The sequence below is a fragment of the Euleptes europaea genome, chromosome 12 (assembly GCF_029931775.1).
Source record: "Euleptes europaea isolate rEulEur1 chromosome 12, rEulEur1.hap1, whole genome shotgun sequence".
Lineage (NCBI taxonomy): Eukaryota > Metazoa > Chordata > Lepidosauria > Squamata > Sphaerodactylidae > Euleptes > Euleptes europaea.
The window spans coordinates 26,328,202-26,347,002 of NC_079323.1; the positions used below are offsets into that span (position 1 = coordinate 26,328,202).

The 18,801-nt window shown below is 39.4% G+C and overlaps 1 protein-coding gene across 2 annotated transcripts in view; it reads left to right on the forward strand.

The window, feature by feature from the left end:
* The window catches only part of NBEA (neurobeachin), a 433,179-nt gene that overhangs the window by 33,605 nt on the left and 380,773 nt on the right, over positions 1–18,801 (forward strand). For both annotated transcript variants that reach the window (XM_056858518.1, XM_056858519.1), the window contains exons 2-6: positions 7,343–7,574; positions 10,875–10,975; positions 11,281–11,376; positions 12,102–12,223; positions 17,374–17,500. In XM_056858518.1, coding sequence (XP_056714496.1) covers positions 7,343–7,574; positions 10,875–10,975; positions 11,281–11,376; positions 12,102–12,223; positions 17,374–17,500 — 678 coding nt within the window. The remainder of the gene's footprint in view (positions 1–7,342; positions 7,575–10,874; positions 10,976–11,280; positions 11,377–12,101; positions 12,224–17,373; positions 17,501–18,801) is intronic.

An 18,801-nucleotide genomic window follows, 5' to 3' on the forward strand; every position in this document is an offset into this window, starting at 1 on the left:
GATGAAAGGATAAAAGATTATTTCCAAGAAGAATCTTTTGAAGAAGAACCTACAGTTTTAGAAAGTGAAGTGAAAGCTGCATTGAGAGCAATCAGGAGAAACAGATCACCAGGAGCAGATGGGATATCAATAGAGCTATTCCAAGCTACAGAAACGAAGTCTATCAAAATCTTGACAAGAATATGCCAACAGATATGGAAAACAAAACAATGGCCCACAGACTGGAAACGATCCATTTACATTCCAATTCCCAAGAAAGGAGACATCAAAGATTGCAGCAACTATCAGACCATTGCATTAATTTCTCATGCAAATAAAGTGATGCTCAAAATCTTACAGCAAAGGCTGTTACCATATATGGAATGAGAAATGCCTGATGTTCAAGCTGGTTTCAGAAAAGGAAGAGGCACTAGAGATCATATTGCAAATATACCCTGGTTACTGGAGCATACGAGAGAATTTCAGAAGAAAATCAGCTTGTGTTTCATAGATTACAGCAAAGCTTTTGACTGTGTGGATCATGAAAAGCTATGGCTGGTTTTAAAGGAAATGGGTGTGCCACTACATCTGATTGTTTTAATGCGCAACCTGTACTCTGGACAAGAGGCCACAGTTAAAACAGAATATGGAGAAACGGAATGGTTTCCAATTGGCAAAGGTGTCAGACAAGGATGTATTTTATCTCCCTATCTCTTCAATCTATATGCTGAACATATAATCAGGAAAGCTGGATTAGATTTAGATGAAGGTGGAGTGAAAATTGGAGGGAGGAACATTGATAATTTTGAGATATGCTGATGACACTACATTATTGGCAGAAAATAGTGAAGATTTGAAACGACTACTGTTAAAAGAGAAAGTGCCAAAGCAGGACTACAGCTGAACATCAAGAAAACAAAAGTAATGACTACAGGAGAATTACACAACTTTAAGGTTGACAATGAGGAAATTGAAATTGTTCAAGACTTTCTATTCCTTGGCTCCACCATCAACCAAAAGGGAGACTGCAGCCAAGAAATCAGAAGGAGATTGAGACTGGGAAGGGCAGCCATGAAGGAGCTAGAAAAGATTTTGAAGTGTAAGGATGTGTCACTGGCCACCAAGACTAGATTAATTCATGCCATCATATTCCCTATTACTATGTATGGGTGTGAAAGCTGGACAGTGAAGAAAGCTGATAGGAAGAAAATAGATTCCTTTGAAATGTGGTGTTGGAGGAGAGTGTTACGGATTCCGTGGACTGCCAAAAAAACAAATCAGTGGGTTATAGATCAAATCAAGCCTGAACTGACCCTAGAAGCTAAAATGACTAAACTGAGGCTGTCGTTTTTTGGTCACGTCATGAGACGACAAGAGTCACTGGAAAAGACAGTCATGCTAGGAAAAGTTGAAGGCAGCAGGAAAAGAGGAAGACCCAACAAGAGATGGATTGACTCAATAAAGGAAGCCACAGCCTTCAATTTGCAGGATCTGAGCAGGGCTGTCAAAGATAGGATATTTTGGAGGACTTTCATTCACAGGGTCACCATGAGTCGGAAGCGACTTGATGGCACTTAACACACATACACACAATCAATCAATGGCTGTTTGTCATTCTCTCCAATACCATAGGAGCATGCATATGATATTAGGTGCTGTGGAACACAGGCAGGACAATGCTACTTTAGTCGTCTTGTTTGTGGGCTTCCTAGAGACACCTGGTTGGCCACTGTGTAAACAGACTGCTGGACTTGATGAGCCTTGGTCTGATCCAGTAGGGCTTAAGCAGACTTCTAAAGATTCAGGTAATTTATTCAACAAATTTGTTACAGTGAGTGAATGCTGGATCCATAACTAGGATCTAGATATAGCAACAGAACCGATATGGAGGGAAACCTATTCAGTCACCCCCACCCAAAAAAGCTTGGGTTCCATAATGCATCAGGAAATGCAATGCTTTCTGAAATTTGGGGGAGAAAAAAATATTCAGAGTACCTTGCTTGTGAACTTTTTAAAAAGGCATATAGTTACTAGAAATCACATTGGATGACATTTTGAAAAAAAGTTAGATTGAAATAATAATGTTAAAGAGGAAATTCAAGAAATAATTTCAATGTTTTTGGTGAACAGGCCCAATTTAAAAATGGGGCATCTTTAGGCAGCATGTTGCTAAAAAATGGCTTAGGAAGCTGGTGTAGAATGGACCACTGATCATACTGTCATATTGGTGCATGGTTGAGGTGAAGCAAATAATGGATGTAAAGAGTATTTTATTTTGTGTATTTTTATTTATCTAATAACCTATGCAATAATTCAGAAAATATGCTCTAATCACTATACTTGTGGCCTGTTCAGTCTAGAGCTGCTTCCAGATGACAATTTTTCCCTGCGCGGAAGGCAGGAAGTCCCTTCCTTAAGATTTACATGGTATTATACTCATTCTGATTCATGCTGTTCCTTGGCCTTTCTCCTTTAAGCTGGAGTAAAATGTAAACCTATTTTTTGCCATCTCAAAGGGGACTGCTTCCCCTTTGAAAAGCTTTTCTCCTCTGAGGCAAGGGCATCTTGATCTGTGGGTGGTTGTCAACGCCCTATCCTGGGAGGCAGGACCAATTTTAATTTCCTGTCGCCCTTGGCGGGAAACCAGCCTGCATGAACTCAGGCAGGACTATTCACAGCTCTGTGTATTTGTAGGCTTAGATTAGGGATCCATTTGGTCTTTCTCGCATTGTTTTCTCCCTGAGTCTCCTCCTCCCTTACCCACCTTCCCACCCGCCCAAGGGTCGGCAAACTCATTAGTCAAAAGAGCCAGATATCAACAGTACAACGATTGAGATTTCTTTTGAGAGCCAAATTTCTTAAACTTAAACTATATAGGTAGGTGCACTGTTTATTAACTTAATAAACTTTAATTAAAGTTTTAAGTCTTAATTAAACTATAGGTACACTGAATAAAACTTGATATCATACTTAATAATCTTATTTATTGATAAAAATTAAATTGTAAGTAAGGCATCCATAAAATTAAATCATGACAATGACTGACACTTAATGTGAACAATGGCCTTGCATCTCCCCAACCCCCACTGACCTCTCGGTGGCTGCCCTGGCGCATCCCGGCCACCTCAGCCTCCCGCGCTTGCCTCTCGGCCTCTTCCTCCTCCTCGCCGCCGCCTGGGCTCTTTCCTTCCTTCCCTCCCTGGCCGGCCTGCATCCGCCTGTCCGCCCCTCCTCAGCGCCTCGGTCTCCGAGGAGGAGGAGGAAGGCGGAGGGGTGTCCTCCCCACCTCCCCTCTTGCTGGCGTTCTCCAGCGGCGGAAGGGAAGGGCAGGCCACGAGGGGGACGCTCTGGAGCTTGCAGGTGAGGAAGGCGGGGGAGGGTGTGTGTGTGCTGGATCGGGGCCTCCCTCCTTCTCCCCGGTCCTCGGGCCAGCACGTTGCAAAGATTCGCCCCCCCCCCAGGTGCGCCGGCGGCTCTGGGCTGGTGGAAAGGCGGAGAACTTTTGCGGGACTTCTGCACGCGTGCTGAGCCCGGCCGAGGCAGGGAAGGGATGCCAGGCTCTCCTCCTCCGCGATGTGCAGCTCCGATCCTCCGCCGAAGGAGGCTAGCCCCCCCGCTCCCTCCATGCCCGAGGAAGGTGGCTTCTCTCAGGTGGGCAGCCGCGATCCTGCAGCCCAGAGCCGCACTCAAGGGGCCAAAGAGCCGCATGCGGCTCTCGAGCCACAGTTTGCCTACCCTTCACCCGCCCAACTCTCCCTGTGTTTATTTTTCCCTTTTGTCTTCCCCACCGGGATTGGGGGGGGGGGGAATTGGGAAGATGGTGGACGCCATTTTGGGCAGGGAAGACAATCTTCTTTCGGAAGAGGATTACAGGGTTGGGCTGGTCCAATTGGCCCCTTGTGCTGCCTCCTGAGCTCTTTTAGCCTCAGAGTTCAGGAATGGGCTGTAAGAGTCATTGGGAACTGTAGTTTTGGTACGGTACTGTTCTTTTCCTTGATAAAGATGATTACCAGCATGATTTCATGGTCAAACTTTTCTTTTGAATTCAGTTCGTTTCCCTTGTTTCCATTTCATGAAGATGCCAAAAGTATGAATGTATACGTGTACTGTTTTCCATTGTAGTTTTACATTAATTTTCAGGTAAAATAGCTAATATATGAAGCTATAGAAAGATACCATCTTGGCTACATTGATAATTAAGTTGGTTAATCTTCCAGATCATTGGTAATGGGAGATCCAAAACACCTTTGTTACATGTAGTAATAGTTCCTGTTCGTTCCTTGATATCATCTGATCTCAGACATCTCAAGAGAGTTGCATCAGCATGCCAAGGGAGTTCAAGCATTATTTGCTGAAACAGTGGTGAGCCCAGACAGCTTTTCAGCTCTTCCTTCCATTTTCATGTTTCCATATTTCTATTTATATAGTGCAATATTGTTTCTTTTAAACTGTTATTGGCCACAGGAGAACAAAGAAGAAATAACACAAGTTCTCCTCCTTCTCAGCTGCGCTGTTTTAAAAATAGGCTTTAGTGTACAAGCTTAGTGTTTATCCACTATTCAGCGGTAATTTGATAATTAACATCAATATTGCAAAAACAGAAGCTCCCATGTGTAGCCACTGCATATAATACCATAAATAAGAGTCCCAGGTTCACGGTGACTGGTATTCTTGAGTTCTTCCTTGATTTGCTTGGTGTTGCGGATAAAAATATATGTTGAAGCTTTTTCTTTCTTGTTTGTTTTAAGAGTTGCTCATAAAACTATATGTTCATTTTTGCTAAAGGCTCCTGAAATCTTAAATCAGGAATCAAGTAGTATTTGTAGGTATCAATTTAGCTGTCCTGACTCAGAAGTCATTAAGCAGCTTCTGTGGTCTTTGTGTTTCCACTTGCACAAGAGCTCTAGCGCAGGCAGAAATTTTGTGCTGGATCCAACCCTTAGTTATTTTCTTTTCTTTTACAACTATACATTTGCTCATGTATTTTTCTGAAAACAGTAGAAAACAAGGAAACTGTTTATTTGCATCTGATATTAAAACAATTGCATTGTTCCATAAAAATGTTTTAGTTCTGTTTAAATGACAGGTTTTAAGACTGTCATGGACTATCTCTAATGTTGTAACCTGAATTCTCTGACACTGACATAATGTGTTTCTTTTTTAACAAAGCACTGATATGATGTAACTTCTTAAAGTGTTTGTACATTTTGCAAGTTTTGGGATTAGATAGTTTTCAGTTCTAGGTAGATAAAAAGCTCCAAATGTCATCCTCTGATCATGGTGTAAATATTGAGTCCTACTCAAGGTCACTGTCTTATTTCAGCAACATGGAGTGGTACTACTGAGCTTTCAGGATCCACTTTGACCAAGTATGTGATTGGTACATGATGCTAGAGCTCTTGCATAGATACAATTGTCAGGGCAGAATTGGAAGGTGTATGTGATTTATCTACACAGCAACCTACAGAATTTTTGGTCATAACAATATCTAACTATATTGGTGTACCAGAGAGTTAACCTCTTAACCTTTTAATTAGGTTAAGAAAAGAACACAACCTAGCAGGTACTGACGTGGATTATAATATTTATCTATATATGTTTTCACAGTTTTAAACATGGATATGTAATTCCTTGAAATTGCATGTTTTTGCTCTTAGGAACTGTCAGATGTTTACAACTTCTGGAGCATCAGTTTCTGAAGTACCAGTTTTCTGGTTTGCAGCACTTCAAAATACACAACAACTTATAAAATTAATCACTGATCAAAATTCTGTAACTTTAAATGCTTCTCTGATCATTCTTCATTATTCTAAGAGTCATGCTCAGGGACTAATCAGTCAACTCAGTACCTGAAGCAGAATGATATTGTGATGTTTTCACTATGTAAATATTTTTGTGTGTTTTATTTCTGTTTTAATGTGGAGGTTTTTTAAATGTTTGTTGCTGTGATTTAAAATGCAGACTTGTAGAGTAAGAAAGAGGAGAACTGGATGGGTGATTGAAGTGCATTATGGTTGGGTGGTGGATGTACCCAAGAGGGCGGAGTTGACTTGTTGGTTCTGAGAGGCTTTGGCCGAGTAACAGAGTGTGTGTTTGTGGAGAGAAGAGACTGAGTGAGGTGCTGTAAAGTGCTGTGAGAGAGATCTGTGTTCTGTGTGGAAGTTATGAGCCTAAGTGGCAAGTGAGGAAAACTAAGCTTTGTGGCTAGGTCTATTTAAGGAACTTTAGAGAAACAAAAAGAACTGTACACCTCTCTAGAACCATTATGTACCTATCTGAAACCATTAAGCTTATTAAGCATCCAGAAACCATTACACTGTTAAATTTATAAATAAACTCTATTGATGTTTAAGAGAGAACTGTCTTGTTTTGAGTAAGGATTCCCTTTCTACCTCAGAGCCACCAACACACGCTGACTCTTCTGCCATTCTGCTATAAAACTTAAGCTATCCTGTTATTTAGGTCCAACTAAGAATTCTAAGGGAAGAACCTTTGGTGACAGCGAAAATAAGTAGGGAATACTAGGGAAGGCAAGGAAGCAGCATAACACATGTCTCCTCAGAACACTACAGAGAGGTGCCTTTACAGAGGTTACACATAAAGGGGTCTCACAGAAAAAAGTGAAAATGCTACAGGTATCTTTAAGGGGCATGACTGATGTAACGATTTATGTTTGCATTTTGACAATGTAGGATAAAGGACAAAAACAAACAAGAGTTAACTCTTTTCTTAACATGTAAAAGATCAGATACAATACAAGTTCAAGGTATACTAAAGAAACCACTGAGTTTTGCTTTATAAATGATTCAGGACTGGTTCATGCATCACATGACAGTAAATGTGGGTGGCTACTGTATGTTCAGCATGCATGGAGCTGTGACAAACAGTATGTGTAAAGGATAAATATAAGATAGTTGTTAATATCTCAATTTGGCCGCTAGCAAAATATGACAGTGGTACAAACCTAGCCCCAGGCTAGCCTAATGTCATTGGATCCCAGAAGTTAAGCAGGATTAGCCCTGGTTAAAATTTGGATGCACAACCTCCAAGGACTACCATAGTTGTGACGTGGAGCCAGGCAATGGCAAACCACTTCGGAATGTCTCTCGCCTTGAAAGCCCCACCAGGGGTCACCGTAAGTCATTTGAGACTTTATGACTCACACACTGGCACACACAAGCCTGCAGCCATTTTCTGAGTGCCTTCTCTGCATGCATTTTCAGAATACAAATGGGAAGTGGAAATATTGGATGCAGCCCTAGGTTCAGTAAGCCTCAAGAATGATTTTGCTAATTTGTCTAAATCTTGTCAAAACTTAATTTGTGAATAACTGTTTTCTTTTTTGTGTGTGCTTTGTTTTCAGCTGGTTGGTGGAGAATTCGATCTAGAGATGAACTTTATAATCCAGGATGCTGAAAGCATAACATGCATGTCAGAACTTTTAGAGCACTGTGATGTAACATGTCAAGCAGAAATCTGGAGTATGTTCACCGCCATCCTTCGTAAAAGCGTCCGCAATTTACAGACCAGCACAGAAGTTGGCTTAATTGAACAAGTGCTGTTGAAGATGAGTACTGTGGATGATATGATTGCAGGTATAAACCACCAAACTGATGAGTATAATCTAAATATTTTTTAACATTGCAGATTAACTGGTTAATTACAATTGAAGTATGTTATCTGAGTTGTTGGCGAGGCAAGGAGTGCGGACAGAGAAACAGGCCCTCATAAGCAATTAGTGAACAATTTCCTCATTAATTTTATCAGCAATGTTTTAGTGTCCTACAAATGTCAAAAGGGTTTGCCATTAATTAAATTGTGTGTAGTTTGAAAAGATGTGTTTATAATTACTAGTTCTGAGGGCCTTTTTCTTGGGTTCTTTCTCAAAAATGCAAGGATACTTTTACAAGGCTTATGTCAAGTGAAAATTGTGAAGCATTTGTTAAATGCAATTAAATCTGAGAAAGGGTTTTCCCACTAGAAAATAATATTTTCTGGAAGTTTGCCTTTTCCCAGAGTTTTCAAACTGTTCAGACTAAATCATCCTACGTAAGCAAATTTGGCACATTTCAAGTTACTTCATAAGAAACGTCTTAGCATTGAGTAGTTGTAACTAGTTGTGATGGTGGTGATGTAAAAATGTCTTTCAAAAATGGTTACCTGTTCTTTTTATAATGTATTTGCGGAATTTTTCACATTGCTTTTTGTGTACTGTTTTTACTTGGTTTGTTTACTGCTTATCTTTTTTATGTGTAAATATTTTGTGCTTCATGCTTAGAGAGTACGTGTTCACACCCCAATACATTCAGTCAGCACTTTTTTCTGTCTTCAGTTGTTCTACATTATCTTATATGCACACAGCTTGTAAAGGTCTCCGTACTATCCTGAGCGCACTACTCTCTGCTTTCTTATACACATGAACATATCCTGCTTTTTCTCTAGTTGGGCCTTTATTTGTTTTTAACTCTCAAAACGCGTACAAGCCTGGCATGGCCAGGGGTCTGTTCCACTTCTGGTGATTTTCTCCCAGTCTTTAACTATATATACTGGTTTGTTGTTTTTGGAAAGAAGATATAGCAACATGAACACAATAACTACACAGTAACTACAATATAGGTAAGCATCATTGTGTACTTTAACTGGGAAGGTGTTAGATTCTGGGACCTGGACAGAAGTCCTGAATGGGGCTCCAGAAGTATTGCTGCCTCATTTGGGGCCAAGGAATGGTTGGACTTTGCCCTGTGTGAGGTGGGCAGACTGAACATTTGAGAATAGCTGTGTAACAGCCACATGAAATACAAACTTGCATAGCTAATTGAAATAGTATCTGTTAAGTTCTTATTTGAACAAAGAAAATTGTTCTAAAGGTATACTTTTGAAGCCTGATTTTATAAAACTTATTTATGACTCCTAACCATGGGCCATCATCGGATGACATGAGCTCTGCCACATGAAAGTGTACGCTGGAATAAATTTAGTTAGTCTTTAAGGTGCCACTGTTCTGTTTTTGGTTGCTATAAGTTAACATGGCTGCTCATGTGGAATTATCCAGTTAATTAAAGGTGGTATATATGATATTTGTTTTGTCTAACCTTGTGACTTAATATAATATGGTATTTCCTGATATTATGTTCAATGATATATCATAGAAAATGACTTCTTTCAAAAGAAGAAAAGGTTAATTCATGATTCTCTGGGGAGTAACATGAGATGGATTTTGAGGAGTAGGCTTAATAACTTTAAAAAATCTCAGAATGCTATACGTTTGTGCAGCTTATGTTGAAAATGGAAAATTGAAAAAACCTATTTAGAGTTGTTGTGATTAGTCTGTGAGGCTAGGTACTGCAGGTGATCACAGACAAGATGACAACCACATTCTACATAAATAATCTGGGCAACAACAAATCTGATGCTTTGGAAATGCCTAGGCTGTCTGTACAATATCTTTCAAATTGCCATCTGTGTGGTAGGCAAAGGTAACACTACCCTCAGCTACAAAGAGATGGTGGCCTATAAATGGCCCATGAGCGAAAATGACTTTCTATTGATATTCCTGCACTGGGGCACATCAGAGGTTTATATCTCTATACCTACTCTATCTCTCTCAGACCTGAGGGCATCAGTAAGATAGGTAGGCATCCTAATCATTCCACACTGGCCAAGATGGTCCTGATCCTCGTCTAGCTCATAGAGCCATTTCAGCTCTTAGCCACATGCAACTTTAAGTGCCTTACCTGTAGGGTGGTTTGCTGTGGTCTGTTGAGCAATGAAGGCCACTGAACTCTATGCTCAAACCCTCCTTACAGTTAAACAGGAAAAAGGTTGCCCTATGAGGTAGTATTGTGTTTCTCATCGAAGTGGTCTTTGACTTTTCACCTGAACCTTTTCTAGCTACTGTCTAGTTTCATTTTGGTTACCACAGTTTGATGCCATTTGAATTTTTCAAATGCAAGTTGTGAATCTTTGAGTTATAATAAGAGCCAATGGATTGTTCAAGAATGTGTATGTTTACTGGGTGAAAAAATAATGTGATTTCTGGCAGCCTTCTACTCTAGCTGTGGCAATAGTTAGAGCTTGACAAAGTAAAGGAAATCATAAAAGGTAAGTATCAGCCTTTTTATGTATGAAGTTTTTAGATATGAAATTTCTCTTCCTCTTCCTCTAAAATTTCAGTTATTGTGATGTTAGTACCCTATGTCCTACCACTCCAGTCAGCGAAGTTTGAAACATTCATTCAGCAGAGAGAATACCTGCACAATTTGAACAATGAAATTTAGTGTCTTTGTTTTTCGTTTTAACCTCATTTTATTAGTGTAGTTTTCCTTCCCTGCTGAACAAGTTTGTAAATATTGAAGATTAAACTAGACATTATATGTGCAGAACTTTGGTTATGGCATTACAATGTTTCACATTTTCCTGCCCCCAGTAGAGCAGGCAATGGTGTGAAATAAGAGTGGAGAAAAATACCATAATTGCATCACAACACAAAGTAAATTCTATGAGATGTTACTGCAGCAAAGGAGAGAGCTAAATGTGCATTACTGGTTTTGGCTGCAGTCCTTTGTTTAGTATACTATCTGGTTTGGGTGTCAATATTTGCAGAGAAAGAAAGGACAAGCAACCCCATGGCTATACCTCAGTTCTTTGCTATGTCTTCAAGGGATATGATGGCATTTAAGTTAAAACATTTTGTTGTTTGACAGGGCGTTTGAAAGAAGGATCACTTCATCGACAGCAAGTAACAGTAGCTGTAAGCTTTTTGCAGAGGAAGTGGTATTGAGGGGCAGAAGCTTGGCATTCAGAAACTTTAGTTTTAATCACCAACACCATTTGTACTCGTGAACTATTCCTCTGACAAAAATTACAACAACATTTCTGTGTACTTTTCTTTAAAGATCTTCTTGTTGATATGTTGGGGGTTCTTGCCAGCTATAGCATCACTGTCAAGGAGTTGAAGCTTTTGTTCAGCATGCTGCGTGGTGAAAATGGAATCTGGGTAAGCTGTAGAAAATGCAAGATGTTTATGACTTGTTCCATTGTCCATAAATCTGAGTGATGTCAGAAGCTTATGATAAAGACAATGCCACTTCATCCATCTGAAAAAAGGCTCTTGTCCGTGAGAGCTTATGCCATAATAAACTTGTTTGTATTTAAAGGGCAGCAAGATTTTGAAATTTTAAAGGTTTCTTTTGAAATTGATTTGTGTTCTTGCTGGAAAAATAGCCAATAGCTAGCATAGTTCAAGGATTATCATTAACCAGTGGTTACACTCAACGTTCTATACTTTTGTTGTTTTGACAGCCGAGGCATGCAGTCAAGCTGCTGTCAGTCCTGAATCAGATGCCACAGAGACATGGTCCTGACACTTTTTTCAACTTCCCAGGCTGCAGTGCTGCAGTAAGTTTTAAGGAATATCTGTCTTTTTCATACAAGTGAAATCCTCAACTGCTGTGCAAGTTTACTTTACTATGAGGAAATGGATTGCATAAATTCTGCCTGCTTGCTGTGTCTCAATGAGTACTGTATTAAATTGAGCCCTATCTATGGTTTTAATAGTTGTGGAGGATTGTTGTGTGGTATGTTTTAATGTTTTTTACACACACAGCTCTGTCTGTCTGTCTTATTGTTGTTAATCACCCTGAGCCTGGTTTTGGCCAAGGAGGGCAGGGTAGAAATTTAAATAAATAAATGAATATGTGTTGGCTTCAAATAGTTTGAATGATTCAACCTCAGGTATGTAAGTTGCTGTAATAAACTGACCCTGGTTAAATGTAAGTTATCATCCAGGATTTGTAGTACTTTTGTAACATGCTATGCTTTTGAATGTTCATACCACATCAATAGAGATAGATTTACTTGGAGTATTATAGCATTGTATTTTGTAATAAAAAAGAAAGAAAATGATAGCAAGTAGAAATGGAAAATTCCCTACAAATACTTGCTGAAGAATTTTAAAGTTCCACTTGTTTCCCCAACTTAACTATCCTCATGTGAATTGCCATGGCAGGGACACTGTTGGTCTGCAAATGTAGTTAGTGAGATTGCTAAACTATATTTTAAGAAAATTAAAATATTTGCAATATAGCAAAATACATATTACTTCTGTTTTTCTTTTTTCATAGGCAATTGCATTGCCTCCTATTGCCAAGTGGCCTTATCAAAATGGGTTTACGCTTAACACCTGGTTTCGCATGGATCCATTGAACAATATTAATGTAGATAAGGATAAACCATACCTTTATTGGTAAGTGACCTAATGTGTATTTAGCTGTTTTTGTTTTTAAAAGTCAGAACTAAACTTTTTTTGTTTTTACTGAAAGACTAATGTGAACAAATGAATAGCAATCGTAAAAAGATGTTCATGAAGAATTCATGTAAATAGAAAATGTCATAATTTAATCTCCTATCAAATTAATTCATTTTTGTAGTGTGTTAGAAAATTAGTTTGGATTTGAATTGCTCTCCTTTAAATACGTAAGTATAATCTTGGGGGTTTAAGAAGTGGCATACGAGAGATTATTACTGAAGTCAAGATGGCCAGCTGGTAGCATGTGACTTGGCCCTATCAAATTTTAATATATATAATAGATTATATGTAATAGATTAGATCCTAAAACCTGTGAGCTCTGCTTGTGGGAAAGACATCTACTGCTCCCCTTTGTTGTCCCTCATTCCATCCAAACAGCTGCTTTTGAAGATCAGGAGAACCTTGTGAACAGCATGGATTATTATAGGAGGGGCTAAACTTCAACTGGGGAACCCTGCAAAATCACAGAGCTGTCCATTTACAGAACCTTAGGATCCAAGCCAATGACATTTGTAATAGTTGCACTAATAAAAAAAAAACTACAGTAAATTTATTATCAAAAGTTGTACAATATGGTGAAATTCTAAAGTTCAGTACTTGCTCTCTGACTGCTGAACTCCTATTTTGTGGCGATCCAAACAGGAATCACTTCTGTGAAGTGGAATGGAATTAGTTTTTACTTAACGATTTTTAAAATTACTTGATTTTTGTACCCAATTTCGCTTTTATGCATGTGGTTAATTATAGGCTTAAAGTTGAAAGGAAAAAAAAACCCTTACTGAAAAGTAAGTAAGGCTGGAAGTCTTCCCATCTGAAATTCCACTGATGAAGTAAATATATGTGGTGGCTCTCACTAATAAGTTTTCACATTATGGGGGATGGAAGCAAGTGTGTAGCTGGCCTACAAGAGCCTTGTGTGGCTTAGCTTGTAGAGTCAGCTAACCTACAGAAACATCCTGTGGTTTGGCCTCGGGAGTGGTCAGGAGGCATGGGGGAGAAAAAGAATTATCTGCTATAATCTTCCATTGTTTCGTTCTCCCACTTGATGTTTTTGTGCTGTGCTGCTTCCTATGCCTTCCTATGCCTTGAACTGCTGGCTTCATCGCTTTCAAAAATCGTTTCTTAAAAGTGGTTATAGCATGGTAAATTGGTGCTTATATATAAATGTTGTAGTGATGGTAGTGAAATCACATTTTTAAGCAACCAGAAAGATGTGCTTAACATTAAATGCAGTTGTAGTAGCACCTAAAGGTGCCTGGCATATTCGTCAGATACAGCTTGGATCTGCCCTATATTTGCATCATACATGCATTTTCCTATGTAGATAACAAAGAAGAGTGTGTGGAAGTATGTAAAACCATGTAACTTTACATGTTTATACTTGTTTATTCGAAGGAGAGAACTCCAGCGTGAAGCAATATTTCCCCCACCCAAAGTTCAGAGTACATGATCAGAGGTGGAAAGTCAATAATAAAAACATTAGGTGGAGCTGCCTATTACGTTGGGCAAAAATGTTTTGAAAACATCTAATCCCCCATCATTATTTGTTTGGTTATCAGTTTGTTCACAGAGATGAACAAAATAGTTTATTATAATCTTGGACCATTAATTGGGTTTAAAGAACCATGCGTGGAGCTCTACTTATAGAATAGCTCTTCTGTGTCTCTTCCTGCAGTCCCCTCCCAACCCCCGTGTCACCCTAAAGTTGCTGCTGAGGAGGGCCATTGGGAATGGTGTGGTATATAGAATTGGGGCTGCAGCTCAAGTGGGAGAGTCATAATAGGAGATCTTGGATAAAGGCTGCTTTGGACCTAAGCCTAGGAAAGTGTATATTACCTTTTGAAGAGGCTTGGAAATCTCTGTTTAGGAGAGCGGATTAATAATATTTCACTTACGAAGTATAATGACAGGGTGTTCTTCATGGTTTCTGTTCCCACGTGGGGGTTGTTTTGTCCATTCAGAAGCATCTTTGGAAGATTTTAAAGTGCTGTTCCAGGAACTGATGCTCTGGTCGTCCCCTGAAGGAGAGTTTCCTCTATACCCATCCCCAGAAAGGAGGGGTGAACATCTTCCTGCTCAGTTGTCTTCTGACTATAGTGCTGGTAGCGTTTTCATGTTTCTTCTCTGGAGAATTTACCTCCAATTTCCTTTGGCCTCTTCTCCATTTTTTTGCCCCCCCCTTATTTAAAATAAGTCCAAAACAAAAGTAGTGTGATTCATCTGGATTTTGGCCATGCTTTTCTTCTCCTCAGTTCTTTTTTCTTTCCATTGCACTATGTACAGCACGGTGGCCTTTGTTAATTCAGTGCCAGGACTACCCATTTCAGACAGGCAGACCTTTGCTTGCTTTGTTTGGGCAAGGCCCATAAAACCAATTCCTACTCTCATGCAAAATTTACCAAGCAAACTTAGGAGGATTGTTCTTCCTGCTTACACATTCCTTCCCTATGAGAAATTATTCATGCTATTCTTAGCCAAAGCTATTCCATCTACTCTGTAGTTCCCTTGGGTTCATGCTACTAGATCCTGTCACTTTATGTAGCCTGGGGCTTTGGTACCAGCTTTTGTGTCTTTGTTTGGACTTTGACTCAAAGTGCTGGAAAGAGGCATGTGCATCAGTGCCTTCATCCTTTAGTGGCTTTGAAGCTGACAAAGTGTTGCAGAGGTTCTGATGCTGAACAGGCTGTGAAAATGACTGATGATAAGATGGTAAAACAAACAAACATAATTCCCATAAATTCTTTAGAGTAGTGGAGGTTGAGCAAGCTACTTTGAAGTTTCCCGAATCTACGTCTGTGTAGCCACGTAATCTGAAAAATGACTGTGGACGGAATCAGCTGTGTACAGTGGCATGTTGGTGGCCATGTTAACCATAGTTTACTCATCTACTCTCCCTGTCCAAACACCAATGCAACCATCTTACTCAGATATTTTGTGCCAGGGTTATGGCAGAATATTCAACCACAATTAATGACTCTGAAACTCACTCTGCGGGTAATCTGTCTCCCAGAGGATATGGGCTCTGCAGAGATCTTCTTAACTGTTAACAGGACTAACATAACGCTAAGCAGAGGAAATTCTGTGCCTCTGTTGTATATTATAGTTTTTGCCCTTGATGCCAGAGATATTAGCATACTTTTTGCATTTGTAAATCTTTGGTTTGAGTTTCTTTTTCATAATAGTTTGACTGGTATCTAGCTCAATACTCTATTGTTAAGTGTTTTACAACCATTTGGTTAAGCATTTTGTAAAAGGCCTGACCTGTTTACATTCTTCCATTTAAAACTATGATTGTGCCCCACAAAACTGTCTTTGTTTTGTGCTGACTTACAGACAAGCGCTTTGAATATATGGCACATGTGATTTAAGACTTCTCATTATAAGCTGATTATTTAGTGGTTGTGACTTCTGCCATGTTATTAGGTGAATTATGAACTCTGAGCTGTAATTACAGTTTACTGCCTTTCATCAGATCAAATTGGTACATCACCCTGCTATTTAAAATGGTGTCTGCTTTTCACCTTATATAGAGTTTCACCCTTCCTGACACATGAAACTGGCCATACTAAGTCAGACCATTGGTTTTTCAAGGTCATTGTTGTCTGCAATGATAGGCAGCAACTGTCCAGGTTCCCAGAGGTTTTTCATATTATTTTACCTAGAGCTGCCAGAGATTGATCCTAGGACTTCAACTTGCAAAGATGCAACTGCCCCACACTCTATTTTTCTCAGTTGTAGAGCAGTAGAATCATAGAATAATAGAGTTGGACTAAATGACCAGGGTCATCTAGCCAACCCCCTGCACAATGCAGGAAATTAACAACTACCTTCCCCCCACATCCCTAGTGATTGGAAAGCACTTTGTTCTTTGGATGTTAAACATCACGTTTATCACACTATTTCAGAAAAGAGCATAATCTATTCTTTTGTTAAAGTGGTCCATGGAAAGGGTGAAAAGTCTCAACTCAGTAACTTCCAAGTGGGTAGTATCTAATATCTCACTATGCTACAGCTTGGTAATGCAGCGATTGCCACAGTTAGCTTGTGCATGTTCCGTGCGAGCAGTTTGTGTCTGCTACATTCTTCAAAGGTATGTCTCTGGAGTAGCACTGTGAACAGCTGCCTCAATTTGTGGCTATAGTATCAGGGTATGATTGGGGAAACCAGATTAAAATCCCTGCTCAGCCTTTGAGCCTCATTGGGTGACAGTTGGCCAGGCATTCTCTTTCAGCCTCTCCTAGAGTGGTTGTAAGGATAAAATAGAGGATGGAAGAACTATATATGCTGCCTTGAGCTTTCTGAGAGAAGAATAGGATTAAAAAAATGTACTAGGTCATTATGTCATTGGCACACATGTAATGAGGTGACAAAGCAGCTGACCAGACTGTACTTCAGTCAGTTTTTTCCTGAGTTGGTGATAGTAGCCATATTGAGGAATATATCCTTGTTACTGTCGCATATGTGTGACTGCATACAGAGTAAAGAAAAAGCTGGGCTGTTTGCGTGTAGTTGGTGTTCTTCAAATGGGCAGTGTTCTTCAAATGCAGTTACACAACTTGCCCTCCATTCTTGCTGGTGACCCTTCTCATACCACATTTTGGATGGGAACGTGCACTGTTCTGAACAACCTGAGCAGGAAGTTGCTCTCTCCTTCCATTGGGGAAAAGCTTTCCCTTGGGGAAAGGCCAAAGCAGTTGGGTAGCAAGTCCTGAGCTAGTGTTCTAGAATTTTCTCTGAACTTGCTTCTGTTCCACTGCAGAACACCTGTGACCACATCGAAGAGCATCCATTAAAAGTAATTAAAAAAATTAAGCCATGGGAGGGAAAACCTGTCTTTTGGGGGTGCGGGAGAGAATTTGGGGGAATTGAAATATTCAAAGTTCTTATTTCTGCCAAACCTAAACTTGCTTTCCTGTTTTAAAGAAAATTATTAGGTTTTTTTGTGCATACATACAATACCAAATTTGATAATGGTTATAACTCATGGTGGGCCTTAACCTTATATTTAAAATATACGGAAAATTAACTTGATGTGATTTACTAGATCAGCTGAATTTCCTCTGAGTCATTTTTAAATTGTCTTTCAGTTTTCGCACTAGTAAAGGTGTTGGTTACTCTGCTCATTTTGTTGGCAACTGCTTAATAGTTACATCACTGAAATCAAAAGGCAAAGGCTTTCAACACTGTGTGAAATATGATTTTCAGCCACGCAAGGTAAATACAAACTGTTTTATTCAGATATTTTAATCCTGTAAATCCATATCATAGTAATCAAAGTAAAGTAAGAGCCAGTATCCTGAGATGAATCCAGAAACAGACAGCCCTGTAAGATTATCTAACAGGTGTAATAGGCTGTCGTTGACTTACTCCAGACAAATTGCTTCTTGACAGATTGCTTGTTCAGGGGCCCATAGAATTGGACCTCTTGGTCCAATTCACCTGAAACTTGTGGGTTATTTAAAGGACAGGTAACAGCAGCTCTGCGGCAATTTTGGTGCAATTTGCTCAGAAACAACAGACCCAGTCCTCCAGAAAGATTCCTCCATTGAATAATGAAGCCGAATAATGTCTGAATCTCCCCTCCAACAACCCAGATCCGAATACCAACCTGCTATTTAGAGTCTGTATAACTAGGAATGTCAATATTTTTAGGCTCCGTGATATCCAGATCTGAAAACTACAGATTTTTTTTTCTAAGGTACATGTCCCTAGTTGTAAGGGATGGTTTGATTGTGTCTTTGATGGAGGGGAACTGCAAACTGAGTTTGTGAATTCAGATGAAATGAACTATGGTTTTCTGACAACCAGGGAATGTGGGGGGCGGGAAAGGAAAGGAGGGCATGCATGACACTGAGGCTCATTTTTAAATGATGGATTGCTATTACAGACTGGAAGAAGACATTACCATTAAACGGAGGTAGCTACTACCATAATCATGTTTTGAAGAGATTGTAAGATTAGTTTCTCTGTAATAGTGATATGAGTTTTCCAGAAAATAAATGTGAATCAGAAAAACGTCTGGAACATTTTCCGATGACTTAAATAGAGCAGCGGTTCCCAAACTTTTTGAGTCATGGAGCACTTTTCAGGAGAGAGATTCGTCACGGAGCACTAATTTTCACCTAGCACCTATATACTAAACCAAATGACAGTCGTATTTTTCTTTCCAATCTCTTCACAGAGCACTAAGAGATGTTTCGCAGAGCAACCAGTGCTCTGTGGAGCACAGTTTGGGAACCACTGAAATAGAGCATGATCTGATTTAACATACTGGTTTTGACTAGTATAAAAAGTACCCCATATTAATTTTGTACCCTAATTGCAACTACATGAACTGAAAAATTGGATTATGAAGCAAATAATCCAGTGTGGTTTAAGTTTATGTATAAATTACTTTTATTGGAATGCTATCTGTAAAACCTTAAAGAAGACAAGATGTCATTCCTTTACATCATTTAAATTTAAGAAAAAGAACAAAAGACCTAAAAACTATTGACAATAATTTTAGCTTGCTT